Raw genomic sequence first — 20,048 nt, forward strand, 5'->3', positions numbered from 1 at the left:
ACTCTAAGAGCAGTAACGAAGAATAATCGCACATTGAAATGAATGAATGTAGTGCAGTGACTGTGTGTAGTTTGTAGGTAAACGCAATTTGTGTGCAGCAGTGTCCCACAAACAGACATGAAGTGAGTGACCAATTTTATCTGGAGGATTGTTGGCCAGGACTGGGTAAAACTCCTTCCTCTTTTCGATGAGTGCCATGGATTATTTAACGTCTATCTGAACAGGAAGACCTAGTCTGAGCCTATAAGACTATTTTATCCTGACATTTAAGGTGGTGCAGAACTGTGAAAAATGCTTCAATTCAGCATTTGTTTGCAAGTTGGTTTTCCACAGTTTCTTAACGAGCTTCTGAATTATGTCTGAATTTGGGAATTTTCCATAATTATGTGTACAATCTTACATTTTAAGACAAATGGTCTTATAGGCTACGATCCAGTGAAAATTTCCATTTTGTGTCAAAACGTGCACCTTCAAATGCAATGACAATTGTTTTATTATTGTTGAAACACCACAGATGCAGTTTCCGTAAAAAAAAACATTATTCCTCTCCAGTTCTTTAAGGGAATAATACCTGGGAACAATCAAAGAATTGAGTTACGGGCGTTATAATGATAATAATAATTAATAATTCTTGCGATTGATATAACACCTTATCACATCTTTGAGATGTCTCAAAGTGATTCACAGAAATAATGTAAAGTGAATTTACTGTATATTTTGTGGGCGAAACGTTATGTGTTGTTAAGTTTCCTTCTGTAACATTACAGAGGAGAGAGTTACACGATAATCCTTTTGAATATAACTTCCTCTTTAAAAGCTTCTTCCCAGCAGCCTTGTCCTGCAATGCCCTCGCATTTGGTTTAGCATCTTATAATATCAAAACGTCTCAAAGTGCTTCACAGAGGTTTATGTAAAGTGCAGGGACTTTGTAGGCAAACAAAGTGAAAGACGTGTGCTTGAGACAGGCACCGCAGTCATAAACCCCAGTTCCTTTGTTTCCTAAGTGAAGGGGGAAAAAAAAGCAACAGCTCTTTCATAAATCTCCCGGGGCCCAGAGTAACATTTCAACATCAACTATGACAAGTTCATGGTCTTCTGGGTTAGTAAGAAGAAGAAATGCAGTTGACAGAGAAACAGGCCATTCACAGATCTCTGTAAAATAAACTAACTGTGTTTTCCTCTGATTTAAACACAAAATCTCCAACAGTCACTCCAATAATCTCTCCCCTCCCACCCTCCACCAATGCATCAACCCAAGCTTGCATTGCCAGGTTCTAATCCAGATAAAGATTTTTCACAGCAGTAAGCAGGAAAAAAATGGATCTTCAAGTAAAACAGAATTATGGCAAAATGACAGCAGTCAAAAAAATGTCTCTCTTGATAGTTGTGCGGGAGTTCTGTTGTTACAGCTGTTATAATTGAGAGGTTGCATCAATCGCCCCTCTCTTTAAAGCAGAGGTGGTTTACTGGAAGGTTTTCGGCGCCACTAATGGGATGACTTGGAGTACTGGTGTCTAGTACATTGGGAGTTGGGTTTCCATCAGTTAAATTGTGGATTATCTCCGAGTGAGTTCAGGGTGGGGAAAGAGATCACCCACGCCATTATCTGGGGAAATGATGGTTAGATTTTATAAAGCTCAACACTGAGAGGGAGGTCAAATGACTAACCTGCACGCTTGTCTGTTTCAAGTCAAAGGAAGTCACAATCTGACAGTTTATTAAGAATCGTTGATAGGAATTATAGAGTGTTTAAACTATGCACTGACGGATTCTTTGCATTATGCTTCGTAAAGGCATTCATTCCAGTTTAGCTACTGGAAGTAGGTGGACTACAAGACGAGAACTACGAGACTGCAGGTCTATAGCAGAATATGCAGAATAGGTGTTAGAACGAAGCATCCTCTTAGGACTAGAGAGTCTTCGAATTTATCACAATTTAAATTTAAATTCAACAATTTTGGCAAGGCAGCCTAGCAGCCAGATGCTTTGTTACTACCTCACACGGTTGGTGATTCAACTGGGATCTCAAGGTCACAAGAGAAGTTTGGAATGAAGAAGGTCCTTCAACCTCATTTAATCTTTCAGAATACACAGAAACCATCTTCCCAGTACAACATGTTTTCATTGCGGGTTTCTTTAACCTTCCTCTCAGCAAATTCTGCCTCATGCGTGAAGTATTGTCGGTCTGACTCTATCTTGCTTTGGTGTTACTTGATCTTTTTTCTCGTGAGGAACTGTGGTTTGAGAATTCTTCAGTGAAGTATTTGTTTGAGCGGATTAATCTTAAGAATTAAACTAAACCTATCGGAATCAATCAGTGGAATTGATAGATTTTTCACAATTAAGGAATGCGAGTGGGGCTCTTTCTTGTAACTTGAAGTACGTCAGGCTAATTCTCAGGAAAGCTTTTCCAAAAGGAAGATCACATTGGAGCGCCGTTCTTGTAACTTGGCAAACCTACCTTCCAGATTTGCTGTCCAACAAAATACGCAGATGTGTATGTCCTGGTTTTGAGGAGAACCTTTGCTGGGAAAGAAGACTGGTGGGTGTCAAAATTATTCTTATAATGTAGGTTGTTTAGATAAATAGCTTCAAACATTAAGCATATACTTAGCGGAGATACAGGGTATCAGCAATCTCAATAGCCTCTGATTCCTCACGACACCCACTCTATGAATGAGTTGCGTAGTTGTCGTTGAAGAGAATATCAGATTCAGACTCTGTGAGGTCATGCCCTGGGAAGCAAGGGGCATAATCACCAATCGCACAGCCCACATTTACAAAGAGTCTTAAATGGGTAGGTTTTTTGTTTTTCAGATGGATAATTGCATCATCAAAAAGCGCAGCACAGAAGGAGGCCACTCAGCCAGCAGAATCCATTCTAGTGCCAACTCACTCACTGGAGGCGACCCACTCTAATCCCAATCCCTTTCCTCGTTCCCCATTCCCTTTTTTTATAATACCGCTTTTCAGTTGTCTGACCAGTTCCATTTTAAACATGGAATGTGCTGTGATGTGAGCCTCACCTGCCATTTGTGGTAACACATTCCATGTTATAATTACCCTCTTCGGACTTTGTTTTTTCCCCGACGCCTTCTTAACTCTTCCAGTGGCAACTCTGAGCTTGTGACCCTCGTCCAAATATTTGAGAATGTTGAAGATTTCCATTGGATTCCCCCTCCCCCTTAACCTTCTCCAGTTACCAGTCCTCCTTATAGTTGGTCATTCATCCCATCGCTCTTTGATGGACATCGCAGTATGCAAATGGCTCCTGTGTTCGCTAAGAAAATACAAATAGTCACTACATAATTACCTGTGAATTGCTTTGAGATGTTATGATACGATGAAGCATTATAAAACTAAATTCCATTTCCTTCCCACCCCCAGCCTGACCAATTTTATTTAAGTATTTGTTTAATTGCGTTGCTTTAAATGCTACAGCTGGGTTTGCATTTTTTTTACGCAGATTCGGCAAGGAAAAAGCAGACAGTTCAGTAAATTATCTTATTAAAGCAACAGATGTTACCAATATCAGACAGTCCCTTACTGGGAGGAAATTGGAATTTTCAACACAGTTTTAAGTGCTGCTTACCCCCAGACTAAACTTTTGACAGATAATTTTTTTAAAAAAAAAACAGGATAGCGCTTCTTATGTTAGATTAGGAAAGAGAGAAGCCTCGGAGAGAGGAGCTGTGTAAGTTATGATCCTGCTGTCTGAATTTTATTTTCGTTTCTTCCAGGATCTGTGGAGGGTGTGCCTCTTGGCTAGACTAAAGGAAATTTTAAACTTTTGCACCCCTGCCGTTACAGTGTGCTGAGTTGGCAGGATGACATCGCTCTGTGGTCTGCAGAGCTTCCTTGAAAAGTATAGAGCTCGCTCTTGATTTTGACTGACTAGATTCCCCCTCCTCCGCAATTGACCCATTCGGTTCTTTGGCTCATGTCGGTTTCGAACAGCGTTTGATTTTCGTGAACGGAATGTATTCTGTATTGCTCCGCATCACCCAAACACTGGAGCCCTTCGCACTTGCTGTTCGCCGTGGTTAATGAAGTTAATGTTCACCACTGGACAACTGCAAGAGCAAATTGTGCTCGCATAACAACAATAATGATAATAATAATAATAATTCTTGCATTTGATACCGCGCCTTTCTCGTGTCATTCAGACGTCTCAAAGGGCTTCACAGATTGTACTGTAAAGTGAATTTACTGTGGATTTTGTGGACGAAACGTGGCAACCAATTGTGCACAACAGTGTCCCCCAAACAATCGTGGATTGATTGACCAAATTATTAAATTTGTTTATTTGTTTATTTATTTGTTTTAGTTATTTATTTTATTTATTGTTTTGAAGGAATTATTACCCCCGGAAAATGATGCACCAATCGACTAACAACTAACTACTGTAGGATAAAATCTCAAGGTGCTTCACAGTGGCGGAGTCTGACAACGAGCCAAGGGTAGAGAGAGGTGGGAGGTGACCATAAGCACAAACAGAAAAGAAGGTCTTTAGGCAAGATTTGAAGGTGGGGAGGGAGGGGGCAAGCCGGAGGGTTTTGAGGGAGAGAGTTCCAGAGTTTCGGGGTGTAGTGGCTGAAGGCATGGCCACCGATGGTGGAGCAGAGGGCACGAGGGATAATTAGGAGGCCTGAGCCAGCTGAGCGGAAGCAACGGGTGGTGGAGTGGAGTGGGGGGGATAAGCAGGTCGGATGGATAAGGAAATGTGAGGGAATGAAGTGATTTGAAAACAGGTGAGAGGATCTTGAAGTTGATCTGTTCAGCGATTGTTACTAGGCTGTTGACACGTGGACAAGTCAATCGTCTCAACCTCAGTACATCAGAAGTGTCTCCTTGTTTGTTGGCTTGTTCTGACTGCATGGAAGTCGTCTCTGACACCAACCAGCTTACAGTGTGCGTGTCTTGCTATTGGAAATGCAGTGAGTGGAAAGCAGCTAGTTTATAAGCTGTTTTCTGGACAATATTTTCCATTTGGATTTTAAGCATCTCCAACACAACTGAGAGATCATCCTGACCCTAAGCAGATGTGGTGATGAAAGTCTATCTCATGTTGAGTCACTTGGGAGAACATCCAGGCTGGAGGAGAGTACGCATTATAGAGGCTCACATGCCTATTTCCTGGAGAAGAATTACCCTCCTTTTGCCTCCGGCAGTACAGCCTAAAGGGATACACTGTGGTACAGGCTAACTGAGAACTTTGATGTCTTGCAGGAAAAAGAGAAGAAATACATGTTGCCCCTTGATAACCTGAAGCTACGTGACATAGAGAAAGGATTCATGTCCAGCAAACACATCTTTGCTCTCTTCAACACGGAACAGAGGTAAGTTGTACCTAGCTTTCTGTTGCTCTACGGTCAGTTTGAGATTGAAGAAAAGGGCAGGGAGTTCAGATGTGAGTTGGTAACTGTAGTAGAACATTGGACCGCCTTTCAATGTATCTACATTTGAATGGCTTTGTTGATTGCCATTGAGGTTTGTTGGTCAGGATACCAGGAGAAACTCCCTTCTTGGTTTGAATAGTGTGCCGGGATCTTTAAAAGGCAGACGGGACCTCAGTTTAATGTAAAGTCTCATGACGAAGCACTTCTCTTGTGCTGCAATGGAGTGTCAGCCTTTACTTTGAGCTCAGGTCGGAAGGTGTGGCTTGAATCCACAACCTTCTGATCCAGAGGCAAAAGTTCTACTGGCTGATCCAAGCTGACACCCTACTGTACTTGAGGCAAATGCAATGAGACAGAGGCAGAGAGTCGAGTTTGCCAGCTTCCTTTCGTAACTCTAACCACTAGTAGTATTCTGTTTGATGTTTCTTATTTCCCAATGCACCCAGAAGCGGCATTAGGTAGGTGATCGTGGGAGCAGCGGTAGGATACGCCTGTAGTTTAGGATAAATTTACTTCAAATCAGGTCATGGGTTCAGTCCTCATCTGCTCACACACTTTGCTTATTACATGAGGGATTACAGGAGTATAGCAATCTGACCGCACAACAAACATCTGGCATTGATCTTTGAAGTTGCCCGTTAGCCCAGGCAGTGAGAGGTTGGTGCCACAGCTTTGTGAATGGGAAATCCTGAGCTAAGTCCATGTGTGTTTTTTCACAGGCAAGAATGCCACGTCACCATCTGACATCGGTGTTTACCTCTTTTCTGTGGCCTATTCTTTTGCACAAATGTCTCTAAAATTTATTAGTAATTACTAAATATATAGCCGCGCAGAATTGCACGCAAACCCTTAAATTTGATTTTAATTGGGAGATTTAATTGGGAAGAAAAAAAATTGCTCCCAAATTAAAACTGGGTTTGGAGAATTTTTCCCAAAATTCTGCAACGGGCTTTTAACACCTTGAGACAAAAATGGCTTGCGAGACTAAGTCTTCTCCTGTTTGGTTTTAAACGTGTTCATCAATGATGTGCATTCCATCTCGCCCGCTCGCTTGCTCAATCGTTCGCTCACTCGATTGCTCACTCACTCACTCACTCGCTCGCTCACTCGCTCACTCGCTCACTCACTCACTCACCGCCACAATCAAAACTGCCTTGGTAGCTGGCTCCCTGCTATAGTCTCGCTGGTTTACTATTTCTCTGTCTCCCGATCTGTAGTTGTTCCTCTTCTCCTGCAGGAATGTTTACAAGGATTACCGCCAGCTGGAGCTGGCTTCCGAGACCCAGGAGGAGGTGGATAGCTGGAAGGCCTCATTCCTTCGGGCTGGAGTCTATCCAGAGCGGGTCGGGGTATGTGTGCATTTCTTTTTTGGTCAGCTGGTTGTCCGACACATACAGAAACCCATTACCATGCTTACGAGCATCCAAACCAAGCTGAGAATTCCATGCATCCTACCTACACTTGGAAATTCCAGAAATAGATAGGTTATTGGAATGGAATGCATACTCTCTCCCTGGAAGGACACATCCGGCTTTCCTAGTTCCGGAAAGTATTAGGCGCAGGTTGGCAAGAGCCAAGGCTTGGGGACCCCAGAGTGTGCATTGTCTGGAGGTGCACCAGTCTAATTCAGTGCACCACTGGTATCGTTGTGTAAAAGGAGGTGATGGAGGGGTGGGTGGGCGGGCGGGGCAGAGGGGCGAGCTAGAAACTGGTGTTTTTCAACCTGACTGTAAAATTTACATTTTTTGCGAGGGTCAAAGATAATTCTCATTTCACGTCAGATGCTCTGATGCTTCCCCTTAAAATATATCTCTTGTGTTTTTTTTAAAAAAGTCTTCCCTCCCCCTCCCCTCCTCCCCAAAAAAATCTTGGTTGAGTTCCCAATCTCAGCCACAACGCAGTGTACAATGCAGTGTCTTGAAGCGACCAGGGTGTGGCGCCACAGGGCTTGGTTGAGGATGAAAAAGAATTCATGAATCATTTCATGAGTAGTTCGGCATTGAACCCTATACCTGCTTTGTTTCCAAAGTCATTTGCTTTTCAACCAAACATTGACTGCCTGAGTGGATACTTGTACCTTGGCTTGCCTCTCTCCGCCAGAGTGTTAGCGTTTGGATCCAGGAGTAGACAAGGGACAATATGTAGCTTCAGTCAAAAGTACTGCACCCTTGCTCACTGACTTGACATGGAAATGCTTCCCGTTCTCTGTTTCTGCTGTCGAGTTATGTTGCTGATTGATTTCTGGCACTGTCTCTGCTGGGACTTGGAGCCTGCGGCTCTAAGCAATGGCAAATGCTGTCATTCTTTCCATGCAATGCAGTTGCTTCCATCTGGTCAAGCCACAGAACTGCCCCCAAATGCACCCAGTAAACAGCAGAGAAAGATATTGATGGGAGGGAAATGGGAAGAAGGAATTGACTCGAGTTCTTCAGTAGCATTTACATGAATTCTTTCATGGTTCCTAGAAAATCTGGATGTACAATGGAACTTTCATTTATATAGCACCTTTCCTGTCGGGAGGAAGTCTCAAAGCGCTTAACACAGCTGACTGGGCGCCTGAGTTGAGGGTGAATGATTCACAGTGGGGTAAATTGCATCCAGTTTGTGGTGTTTCTTATTGGGATTTCTTAATGAGGAACCTTTTTAGAATTCCTGCCTTCCTCGGCTCCCGTACTGGATAATGTGGGAGCGGAGAGAACATGGACTTCAAGTGTTCGATGAGAGGTGGAATGGAGGAGTTGGTGCAGGAATGGACTCGATGGGGCTTTGGGACTTTTCCGTGCTTTCCTTCCTATGTTTGTCTGATATTCCAGGTGTCCTCAGTTCAAGGGTTGGCTGAGCCACACTAGCTGCTGGCAACTCGCTCTGAGAGTCAGAATCCAAACGGGTGTAAACGGGTTGGGTTCACTTGAGGAGAGAGAGAAATGCCATCAGTCTCCCTGGCTCAGACCCAGTTATTCCTTCAGGCTGGCTTCAGACACTAAGGCACATTGCCACACAAGGATTTTTGTTTTGCCCCAGTGGATCAAACTGAGTGACTAATTCAATCAATTCATTTTCTTCCTCCCCTTTTTTGACTTCATTTGCATGACCTTCGCGACAGGATACGGAAAAAGTAAGTTGCATCGCATTGAAAAGCAACCCTTCCATCAGGAAGCGAACTGCACATTGCCTCCTTTCTCTCCATTGGGTTTGCGAGTCTCTGCCTTTCTCCTCAATCTTTCTCCAGAGTTTTTCACTCACTCACTCACAGTATTTTTTGGCGTTTATTAGATTTGCATGAGTTTCCCCCCCCCCCCCATACCAATTCTTTTCTTGCCCTGTCCCAGAGCCTTGTAGTATTTTCCAGTTCAATTCCAGGGCAGTCTCTGAATTGCATGCACTCAACCTAATGCGTCATTTTGCAACTTCCTCTCAAACGTGTCGTACAATGTGTGAAGTAAAGGTACAGACGAGGTATTTCCGGACGAGGATTCCTCTGCGGTTTAAACCTTCAAATGCTTTCCCCCCCACCCCCCGTAAGTCGTTCTCCTATTCCCCACTCAGCTCGAGATGGGCTATGAGGTGAGCGAGGGTGACTGCCCATACCTCATCCCAGTGATTGTACTTTGTGTGTGAGCTGGACTGGACAGTGAGTGTCGGCAGAGTGTTTGACCATCAGTGCTTCACAGCCAAGCTCAAATCCTTCCCCGTCCAAACCCATGCTGCTGGGAAGACCCGAGGTCACAACAACAACAACAACAACAAGATTCCATTTACAGAGCGCCTTTCACGTCGGGAGGACGTCCCAAGGCGCTGTACAGTTGGGTCAGGACCCGAGCATTGGGGGGAAATGGCCAGGGTGAGGGGAGGGAAGGGAGGGAGCGAGGAGGGGGTAGAGAGTAGTCGAGAGGGGAGCTGAAGGCTCGGTCAAAGAGAAAGTTCTTGAGACCGGCCTTGAAGGAGGAAAGAGAGGAGGCGACGAAGGCACTGGGGGATAGAGTTCCAGAGCCTGGGGGATAGAGTTCCAGTCACCTCCCAAAGACGAGAACATCCAGCCATCGATGACATCTCTTGTTGAACTCCCAAGTCCAAGTCACTCACATCACTAAGGCGAGTCAGTCTAAGCCACACGCACTGTTAGATGATTCTATTCAATTTCCTTCCGCATTTCGAGATGCCGACAGGAGGAGTCATTGTCTGAAGCTGAAATATGCGTGTACCTTAAACTTCTGTTTTACTTACTGAGACCATGACCTTTCCCTGAGCCACACCAGAGGTTTGTGTGCTTTTCCTGCACTGATTCAAACTCCGGAATCAAAATTCTAAGATGGGTCTCACCAAACAATCTCTGCCTCGAGTTTAGGACATCTTAGATTTGACTCATGTTTATTATAATAATGATAATACTCACCTCTGATATTGACAGGTCACACCTGAAAACATAGCCTCATTCTGCGATCAGCCAGCTAGCCTTGCCTTTACCTTGTTTTTGCTGAAGATTAGTTTTTTTTACAGGTAGAAGCAGAGCCCATTTCAAGAAGCTGGTAAGATGGGAAAGATAAAAAGGCTTGAAGGGGTATGGGGGGGGCAGGGCAGTGGATTGAATAGACAGACTAGATGGGCGAATGGCCTCCCATTGCATTGTAAATCTCTACGATTCTAGGCAGAGATCGTTTGAGTTGAAGTGTCCGCACAGGAGTTCGAGCCAACTGGCCAGCCAGAGAAGGGATGTGGTCTCTTTGAAGTCCATGTGTGCCGAGGGCCTGTTCATTCCCCCTTCCCTCTCCCCCCACCCCCACCTCACTTCCTTGCTCTTCTCGGCCCCTCTCGCTGTTTGGCTGTTGTGTGACTCTTCCCCCTTGTCTCGCTCCGTCCTAGCAAAGTGAGGGCGAGGAGAATGGCTCCGGGGACAACTTCATGCACTCGATGGACCCTCAGCTAGAGCGGCAGGTGGAGACAATCCGCAACCTGGTTGACTCCTACATGGGCATCGTCAACAAGACAATCCGTGACCTCATGCCCAAGACAATCATGCACCTAATGATAATTAATGTGAGTACCATACAAACCGGCTACAGTCTGGCCTGTTGTGTGTGTGGCCTTTCACTCCATGTCTGTGTGCTTCCATATCCCCGTGATCTGGAGCTCAGCCTGGGAGTTCGCACGGAGGGAGCTACAACCTCTTTGTAACTTTCTTTGTACTTCGATTACCCTTCCAGCTCAGGAATGACCGAGATTTTCTCTCCTCTCCGACAGACAAAGGACTTTATACACTCCGAGCTCCTGGCGCAGCTGTACTCCTGCGCCGACCAGAACATACTGATGGAGGAGTCCCCGGAGCAGGCCCAACGCCGGGACGAGATGCTGCGCATGTACCACGCCCTGAAAGAAGCCTTACACATCATCGGGGACATCAACACCACCACCATGAGCACTCCTCACCCCCCACCCGTGGACGACTCCTGGCTCGGCGTCAAGGATATACCCTCTGGACGCAGGTACGCACATAAAAGCCTGCGTCCACAGGCAGGTATCATCCGTAGCCTGCTGTAAAGTCAGTCTGGATTGGCTTCCCACTGACGCCTTTTACATTGCTTTTCCCCCTTTCCTTGAAAGCCCAGACTCGTGTGCTATGGTAAGGCTCCACCTTCTCTCCCAAGCGGCTGTTCTCTACGTGTGAAGCCGGGTGGGGGAGGGGGAGATGAGGATGGGTGGGGTGGGTGGGGATGTGGGTGTTAGAAGTTGATGGGTTAACAGAGCTTCGACCCATAACCTACTGACTCAGAGTGAGAATGCGCTCGCAATTGAGTCAGGGTGAAAGGTGACTTAACCCCAGGTTTAGATTCTCGCTCGTTAGACGCTTATGTTATCGCCCGTGTCAAGCTGCCAGAGTCTGTCTCTGCTTATAGGGCAGCTAACTTGCCTTTGGCTTTTTTTTGTTTTCATTCTCTAGGTCTCCCACATCCAGCCCCACACCCCAGAGGAGAGCACCCGCTGTCCCTCCAGCCAGACCTCTGTCAAGGGGTCCTGCTCCGGGGCCTCCTCCCCCCTCAGGCCCCCCTCCCCAAGGTCCCCCCGTCAGCGCCCCACCTATCCCCTCCAGGCCTGGAGCCTCACCAGACCCCTTCGGAGCTCCTCCCCAGGTCCCGTCCAGGCCCAATCGAGCTCCACCTGGTGTGCCAAGGTAAGTCCTTCCTTCCGAGTGGAATCGGTGTGTTTGGGGGCGAGGTGTGGGCTGGGGCTGGGGTGGGTTGGAAGTGGTTGGGGTGAGGCATGGGTGAAATTTATTGCTCAATCGAGGGAGCTTTTGTTGGTGAAGCTCTGAATGCCTTCTCCATCCCCTCTTCTAGAACCGGACGAACCAACCTCACTCAATGATACCTCTCTCGGGCAGTTCTTCCAGGTGTGACACTGTCTCTTACCCCCCAACTCTTACAATGGATGTGGGATTACTTAATTGTTGGGGGGGATGGGGGGAGGGGGGGGAAGAGGGGAAGAAAGGGCAATAAGGGCAACAATTAGATATTTTTCGGGTGCAATCCTACATTTCACCACAGGGTGTCAAAGTGTATTGGTACATGGAGAATCGTGTCACTCTGCTTCACTTACATGACTTGACTCAAGTGCAAGGGACTTGGGAATAGGACAGAGTGGGACAGTTGTCCAGTTTCTGGTTAACCTCCTGTAGACACCAGCACAACTTTGGTGATGCCAGAAATCTTCCTTTTACATGGAACTGACATGGGGCTATACCTATCAGAGTACTCTCTCTCTCTCTCTCTCTCTTACTCACTGCTCTTCTGTCCCCATGACCTTAAAAACAAATCAAACACTTGACAGCCAGAAAAAACACAGAGTTGCAGATGGACGCTGCCTATGATGGAGCGAGTGTGCACAGATGACTCTGGTGATGAACTTTCCAATCGAAATCTTGGCCTTTGAGTGATTGTGCAACAGCAAGCAATGGCAGAATAATCTGTTCCTCTGGCAGTACCAGTATTCCCAAAGACGTCAAGGAAATTATTTCCGGCACAGAAGGAGTACTTGTAGCTCATAGTGACTGTGTTCTTAACTCCTCCACTAGTGCTATGTACTCTAATCCCTTGTTCTTTTCACCAAAACAACTCCATCTCACCCCCGGTCCTACTTACTTTAGTCCCATTTCCCGAGGGCCCACTGGTAATGTCCATGATGTTAAACTAAACCTTAATGACTGAAAGGACCCCGGTTAAGATCCAGTCTTTGCTGAGCTAGCTGACCTCGGCTGGTGCTACAATTGGACTCAAACCCGTGCATTAAGGAGGAGCGATATCAGGCGAAGTTCCCACTCTGATCGCTGTTCACTGGCAGCCTGTGGTAAGTTGGTGTATCGTTGGTGGGTGAGGTAGAGGAATCACCGTCACAACACATGAGATGAACACTTACAGGGTTAGGTAGAATGGCCACTTGAGTGAACAGCACTCATTCATGGAACCATGCTCCAGCACATCAGCTGTGAAAGGATAGAACACCTTAGGAGGGTTAGAAAGGGGAAATCTTTTTTTACAAGACATGTGAAAGTGAGGGTTATATTCCTGACTTCATGACACAGCAATAATAATAATAATGAAAGTAATTACTGACCTGTTCACCAGGGTGCCTAAGAAGTCCAGCGAGCCTGCTCCAAAGCATGTGACACAATGTCCTGATTAATTTGTTCGGCAATTTGCTGTTGAATGTTTCGTGGGAGAGTTTCCTTAACAGCAGTGTGTTTTTTTTGTACTGTCTTTTCTGAGGATGCCTCGTGACAAAATGTCACAGATCACACATGCGTTCTGTTATATAACATTATTTGTGTCTTCGCAGGGACTAACATGCATGTGCTTCGACTGAGCTGAACTGGTCTAAGATCAGTCCAGGTTCCTGCGGAGGGCAAACACTGCAAGTCAATAGACTGTGTTGGTGGTTGTTGGGACTCTGGACTGCGGAAGTTTGTCCTCTGCAGGCAACTGTACTGCTTTTTTGGCTCAGAAACATGTTGGGGAATGAACATGAAAATGAAGGGGGGGGGTCAGTGACGGGAGGAGGAGGAGGAGGAGGAGGAGGGGGAATTCATTTGGTGACCTTTTGTCACGGTGTTTTGTAACCTTTAACCTTGCCCGTTTTCCATGTCTTATTTAATATTATCTTTCAGAATAATGATAAGTGATCCCTGAGGATATTAACCCTAGACTGGTACGTGCTGTTGTTCAGTCTCTTCCATTGGCATGATTGCTCCCTCACCCTTCATTCCTCACACCTCCATGCCAGCCTGATCAGTTAAAGGGACACTGCCTTTATCCAAACGTCTCTGGCAAGCAAAACTTTATAAAGCAGCTTGCCAGAGACAGCTACCTGCCGAATGACACAATTTGTACCAAATTGCCGTACACATATCACTGTGCGTGTAAAAAAATGCTTGTCTATTCCAGCCTCCCCTATCCCGCCCCAAGATAAAGGTGGTACCTTTAAACTCGCGTGCCATGAACTGAATAGCCTTTAACGCAATCACTAACCATGCCATTACTATGTGCAGCAGATGCTCATATCTTGTGAGATCAAGAAAATGCAGTAGCTTGCCATTACCAATAGAGTTTGCTAGCCAACATCTGCCACGCTCGAAGCCAAAATGCCTTTGCTGCTCTCTGCCAATGTTCCCTGTTTCTTCTTAATTGCCGTACGACAACATTGTGCAACTTTGCACATCTTTTGTTCCTTGCTGTTTGCAGCCCAAGGGAAGGGAATTAATCAGCCATTCTGAACATAGCTGCTCGCATTAAGAGTGATGTGCGTTAGATTTCAGCTCCACTTTCTAGGTCAAGGGTGTCAGATGAAGGCATCTGGTGCCCGAATTTCTTATGTTCTTCAACGTGAGAGCATTGTCTTAAAATCTCGGATTGTGCAGAATTTTGGAAAACAGTCTTAAACTCAGTTTTTACTTGGAAGCCGATTCAATTTTAGCATCCAGTGCTAGAAACGGCTGCCAAATTAAGACAGCAGTTTCGATGGTTTTCCAAAGTTCAGCACAATCCTACATTTTAAGGCAATAATAGTAGTAACAGCTCTTGCATTTGATGTAGTGTATAAAGTCACCATCTCAAAGCTTCACAGTCAATGCAAACTTTACAGCAGTTTTACATAGGTCAACAAATATACTTAGGTTGACTGTAAACCAAACTGCGTTTGGAGGCGAACTTGGCAGATAATTTGTACACAGCAATTTCGACCATCGGCCAACAAGTGAATGATTTGGGTCTTTGGGAGCACTCTACTGCAGTCAAGCTCAAGGTACATTGAGGCTGATGTTCAAAGTGTAGCGATTCTGATCATGCGCACTTATTACAATGAGGACAATACCATTTATAAAGCACATTGTTGAGGGTCCCGGTTTATGTGGCAAGTGAAATATCTGACCTATTATTGTAGTGGATGTTACCAGCTTGTCTATCTCTCCTGAGAACACTTGAGCTGTCACTGGAACACAAAGCGAGAATATATTCCCCTCTCTCAGCGCTTCTATTAATAACTTTGATGAGCACAAAAGATGAACTAGGTGGTGTATGTAGCTGGTTAGACACTAGTCTTTGTTACCTCTGGGGCCTGTGTCTGTCTCAACAATAACTCTCATGTTGTAAGCATCTTCCCCACTGTAAAGTCTCCAGCAACCCTTTCTGTTGATAGACTTCAACCGGGATCCTATGTATTTCTCCCGCATTGTCCTGAATGATGCATGCTTTCACATGGCTCGCATCTAAACGACTGCTCTGGGGAATTGATGCCTCGGACAGGCTGTCTGTAGTAGGTTCATCTCTCACGCAGCCCTGGATTGAGTTTAGTCTGAAACTGCCAACAGTGAAGAATTGCAAAAATGTCAGTCAGGTTTGTTTGCTGAGTGAGAAATTGCTCACACAGCCACAATGCAACTTACCAAAGTGAAAGCTTTCTACCTTCTACTGAAGCTGGATTGTGCTACATAGATTAGACCAGAGTCCCTTTAGATCACATAGAAAAGAGGGACCTTTCTGCGCTTTGCAATGTTAACCATTTTGATGTCCTTTCAGCAAAACAAGAGATAAATTGGAAGCAGAGATTCTGAAATCAGCTCCAATCTCTTTGTGAGCCTTTAGCTTTGTGTTGCATTTTATTTATTTAATGAGGTGTTGGTAAAAAAAAGACAAAGGACAATTGAAGATCATTCCTGACTGAATCGGAAGTGGTTTGGTCCATTAGAATTCAATGTAGTGTGTGTAAAATGAGTTCTTTAAAATGTATACAGTGGAAGCAGAAAATTTTGTTTGATTCAAGAAAAAATTAGATTGATTTCTGCTAGAAAATACTATCCGTCTATACAGTGTATAGTTTGGGACACGACATGTCAAGTGACTGCCAGGATGATGGAAGGCGAACTCGATGGACCTTGGTCTTTTTTTGCCCAGAACATTCTTATGTCTTTATCCTCTTAAGTGTAAGGATGTAAGAATTTAAGGACTTAAGCCCTTTAGAATTCTATATGTTATGCGTGAGTGAGAAGGAGTTGAGTCCATTTGGGATTCTGCAGTGCGAGTGAGTGAGACGAATAGATCCTCTGCTTTGTGTGAGTGGATCTGTTTTACAGGTTGATGTAGGGTTGATTGATATTTACCTTTGACCAACTTATTTTTGCTGTAGAAAGAAAAGGTACAGCGACGTGAGAGAGAGTGCACCCTATGAATTGGGAAAGCCGGCGATAGCCTGTGAATGTTATGGCACTAAAAGGGATTAGCCCTGAGTATACACCGCAGCTTTGCTCAATAATAACTGCACAGTAGCCAGTTTTACATTGATGCTTTCAGATTGCAGGAGTCAGGGCTCTAAGCTCTGAGGAAAGGCTTGCGGAATTTTCCTTGTCTTCATTACAAAACAGTTCAGAGAGGAGACATAATTCAGGATTTTAAAAAGCCACGAGGCACAAAGTGAGGTAACTACAAGCAGACAATTCAAGTCAGACTTTGAGCGCAGAATTAGGGAGAGCCTTAGTGTAAATATACCAACTAAGCCCAGTCAGACTAGGGGTTAGATGAAAATGTTGGATGCGTGGCTTGTGGTATTTCTTAATAGGAAGCCTTAATACATTGCCAGCTTGGGGCTTCCCAATGAAGAACTCCAATGGATAGGTTTGTGTGACTGGGGGGAGTGAAGCTTGAGTTGTAACCGTTGACTGATATCCTGTATTTCTTTTATTTTCTGCCTGTGTTTTTTTTCTTGTTTGTTTCTTGTGCCGTTTGCAGCAGGAGACCTCTCGCCTCACCCACCCGACCCACAATTATCCGACCGACAGAACCAAGCCTGCTAGATATCTGACCCCTGGTTCCTGGGGAGGCTGCTGTGCTCTTCAGTCCTGCCTGCCTGTTGTATCAGTGTAGAATAGACATAGACACTTGTGTGATCAAGTCTCTCTCTGGACTAGTGCTTTGCAATCTCCATTTGTACCCATGGCGTAGTGTTAATAATAACAGAAGTGTTTCATGGTATGCACCTTGTGACAGTTTCTGTTCTTTAATCAGAATTCCAGGTTACATTAAAACCTAAATTGGGTTTGTTCACACAGCGGGCTGTGCATTGGTAATGCCGACACTTATCCTTTTCTCTCTCTCTTGCAGTCCAAAAAAGGCAGCAAAATCTCTGAGCCTCAAGAGCCTTTTGAGGCAAATACGCTCTCGGTCTTTGTATTCCTTTCACTCATTTCTTTCGCGAGAAACCCTAGTCCCTTTGATTTCAAAAAAAAATAAACTTGCTATCAAAAAGCAAATTGAAGTAAAACATTGCGATTCAATTTGCTTAGTTCCCAAGATGGTTAAACTGGAATTCGCTGCACATAATAATAATAATCCTTGCATTTGATATAACGCCTTATCACGTCTTCGAGACACATGCCTGCCTGCACCTGCCTTTCCCTCTATGCTAGTGGAGATTGAAACCAAGCCATTACTGCCGCAGTGGCTGTCCCTTCTTCCTCTGCCATCCAATGCTAATGACTGCGATCAGCAATCGATTGCAGAGTTGAGGTGTTCCCAGTGTAACTCCAACATTGTGGAGCTGTTAATCTTTATTGATGGGAATGACAGATGTGTTAAGTGCATCCATATTTTCCCTGTGGTTTAAAGCTAGTGATATTCATAAGTCTTGGGCACCTGCTCATTCATGTACCTCGCCCCTTCACCATTGTTTTTTTTCTCGCTGACTTTGATAACTTTGGGCAAAGGCTCCAGTAGCCTCCCATTTCCCCCCCTCCCCCCAAACACAAACACACATGATTTCTGAGGGGCAAGTATGTGACCTTCAGTGGGCCTGAGGTGAGAGAAACCTGGAGTCAGTTCACATCCAAGGCCACCCCTGGAACGTTGCTGAGAAAGAAAGCCCCTGCTTGGGAATGCAGACCCTGACACAGAGCTATTGAGTAACACTGCTCTGTATGTATGTGCCTTTGTACCGTACTTACTCGCATCTCGACTGACCTCAAAATCCTGCGTTAAATCTAGAAGAATCTGCGACTGATTTTTAAAAAAATCACTTCTCTTGCTGTGTTTTATTTTCGAAAGGTTTTCAAGTTGTCAGAGGCCCTTAGACTGTACTCTCAGCTCCAGTAAAAGAAGACATAACCATTCATAAGAACATAAGAAATAGTTTTCTTATGGAGTAGGCCATTCGGCCCCTCGAGCTTCCCCTGCCATTTAATAAGATCATAGCTGATCTTCTAACCTACTTCCATTTAACCACTCTATCCCCATATCCCTTAATCCCTTTAGTTTTTAAGGAAATGTAGGAAACTTACCAGCTTCCTTCCCCCCATTGACTGAATGCAGGATTCAGAGAATTGGAAAGAGGGGGTGTGTGTGTATGTGTGGGAAAGGGAGGTATCCTGATCCATTGCAGTATAATCTATGCCATTTTCATGGCTTTTTTTAATTTGAGGCTTAACTCATATTTTGCGTTGCACAAAATAGTTCAGTGAATTTTCGCAAAATGTCTTTGCTTTAAAATGTGCGTTTTGTTTTTATTTAAACCTCTTCAGTTCTACTGTGGGAGGATGTGGTCGATGTTGCACATCTTCCTTATTAATAATAACAATAATAATAATTCCTTACGACGTAATGAGCCTGCTTGCAATCCCTGTATCTAATCCCTGCCCTTTTCCCCCTTGTAGTGTTGTCATTCTTACTGTCTGTGGTGGTGGGGGTGGGGCGGGGAGGAGGGAAGGGGGCTATTTTGTGAGGTTTCTTATTTAAGAAATCCTAACGGGAACTCCTTCCGGTAGACTGTCAAGTGCGTCCGAGGGATAATGATAACAATAATCCTTACATTTGATATATCACTTTATCACGTCATTGAGACGTCTCAAAGCACTTCACAGAATACACTGTAGAGTGTAGGGACTGTGTATTTTGTGGGTGAAACAGGATATGTTCTGGTGATAGATGGAGGCGGAAATGGAGCTCTCAGGTCTGCACAATGCACTTCCGGATTTCTTACTTAAGAAACCCAATTTAAGAAATACCGCAAAATTGTTCCGATTTAAAGCATCGCTGGCTTGATTGTTTTTTTCTCTCTCTCTCTCCCTCCCTCCCCCCTTTACTCTCTCTCCTCTTTCCTCTGGATTTATTTACAGAAGACCAAGCAACACCCTCTCACAGGCTGAAAGCCCAATGCCCTCTTTCGAACATTAGTCTGTTTTAGCTGTCGTTTTGTCTCCTTGGTGTCCTGTCTTGAACCAATTATATATAATATACATATATATTATGCGTTGGAACCTCTGCAAAAATAGCAGTCAAACATATCCGACAAACCGATTTCCAATGTACTCTCATTGGCTTTTCTGTCTGTATAATGAAACCAACCTTTCGTGTTTGTGATACGGGTGCATATCTTCAGTGTGTATCATCTGTGCTTTTTCAGGACTAAGAAATACCGTTCATGCTTCCCATGTAGACTCCGAACGAGTAACAGTGTATATTAATACAATACAATAAATATATGCTATCCACAAATCTGTGTATATGACATTTATGGTGAAATAAATTTAAAAGGTGTATTTATGCTTTGAATTGTGAACTGTGGCAAATATCAAATGACATATCTGTGTAACTGGAATCTCCTGTATTTAAATAAAGCAGTGTCTTTGTGGAGGCTAACTCTTTGTACATTTGTAATTCATTCTGGGACACCAATGCTTGTCAAGTTTAATACATGGCATATATTGGAATTTAGACAAAGGAGAAGGCCATTCAGCCAATAGAGCTCGTTCCATCACAAAGGCTTTTCCTTCATATCGAAACATAATTGCCGCCAAGTGTAGTGACTGTGCATTTGCAGTCCAAACGTGGCAGCCAACTTGGACACAGCAGGATGCGACAAACGTCCACAAAGCGAGTGACTTTGTTTTAAATATATATATTTATTTATGAATATACTATTTGTTACAACAGAAAACCGAAACAAACACAACATCTTCTGTTACAATTGTTCCCTATTCTGCCGATACAAAAAAATTTTCGGAAGGCGCCCCGATGTGCACCGTACACGCACACGTTTACCGTACATACATTTTCGGGGCGCTCTTTAGTTACATCTTGAGCGTCCTCCTGTACCCTAACTTTAATCAGTTTTGCGTGC

At 44.5% G+C, this 20,048-nt stretch overlaps 1 protein-coding gene across 15 annotated transcripts in view; it reads left to right on the top strand.

Moving 5' to 3' along the window:
• The window catches only part of LOC103183065 (dynamin-1), a 74,860-nt gene extending 55,293 nt beyond the window's left edge, over window positions 1-19,567 (top strand). For 4 of the 15 annotated variants that reach the window (XM_042337217.1, XM_042337221.1, XM_042337218.1 and 1 more), the window contains 8 exons: window positions 5,230-5,339; window positions 6,637-6,748; window positions 8,503-8,514; window positions 10,260-10,433; window positions 10,638-10,879; window positions 11,335-11,565; window positions 11,732-11,784; window positions 13,555-13,595. In XM_042337217.1, the coding sequence (XP_042193151.1) occupies window positions 5,230-5,339; window positions 6,637-6,748; window positions 8,503-8,514; window positions 10,260-10,433; window positions 10,638-10,879; window positions 11,335-11,565; window positions 11,732-11,759 (909 nt within the window). In that variant the 3' untranslated portion in view covers window positions 11,760-11,784; window positions 13,555-13,595. Of the gene's footprint in view, window positions 1-5,229; window positions 5,340-5,845; window positions 5,858-6,636; window positions 6,749-8,502; window positions 8,515-10,259; window positions 10,434-10,637; window positions 10,880-11,334; window positions 11,566-11,731; window positions 11,785-13,554; window positions 13,596-16,666; window positions 18,077-19,044 lie in introns of those variants that run through there. The other 11 variants (XM_042337219.1, XM_042337215.1, XR_006085250.1 and 8 more) reach the window with 10 other exon arrangements.
• The last annotated feature ends 481 nt before the right edge of the window (window positions 19,568-20,048 follow it).

This window comes from Callorhinchus milii, unplaced genomic scaffold (genome assembly GCF_018977255.1).
Source record: "Callorhinchus milii isolate IMCB2004 unplaced genomic scaffold, IMCB_Cmil_1.0 Scaffold8, whole genome shotgun sequence".
Taxonomy (NCBI): Eukaryota; Metazoa; Chordata; class Chondrichthyes; order Chimaeriformes; family Callorhinchidae; genus Callorhinchus; species Callorhinchus milii.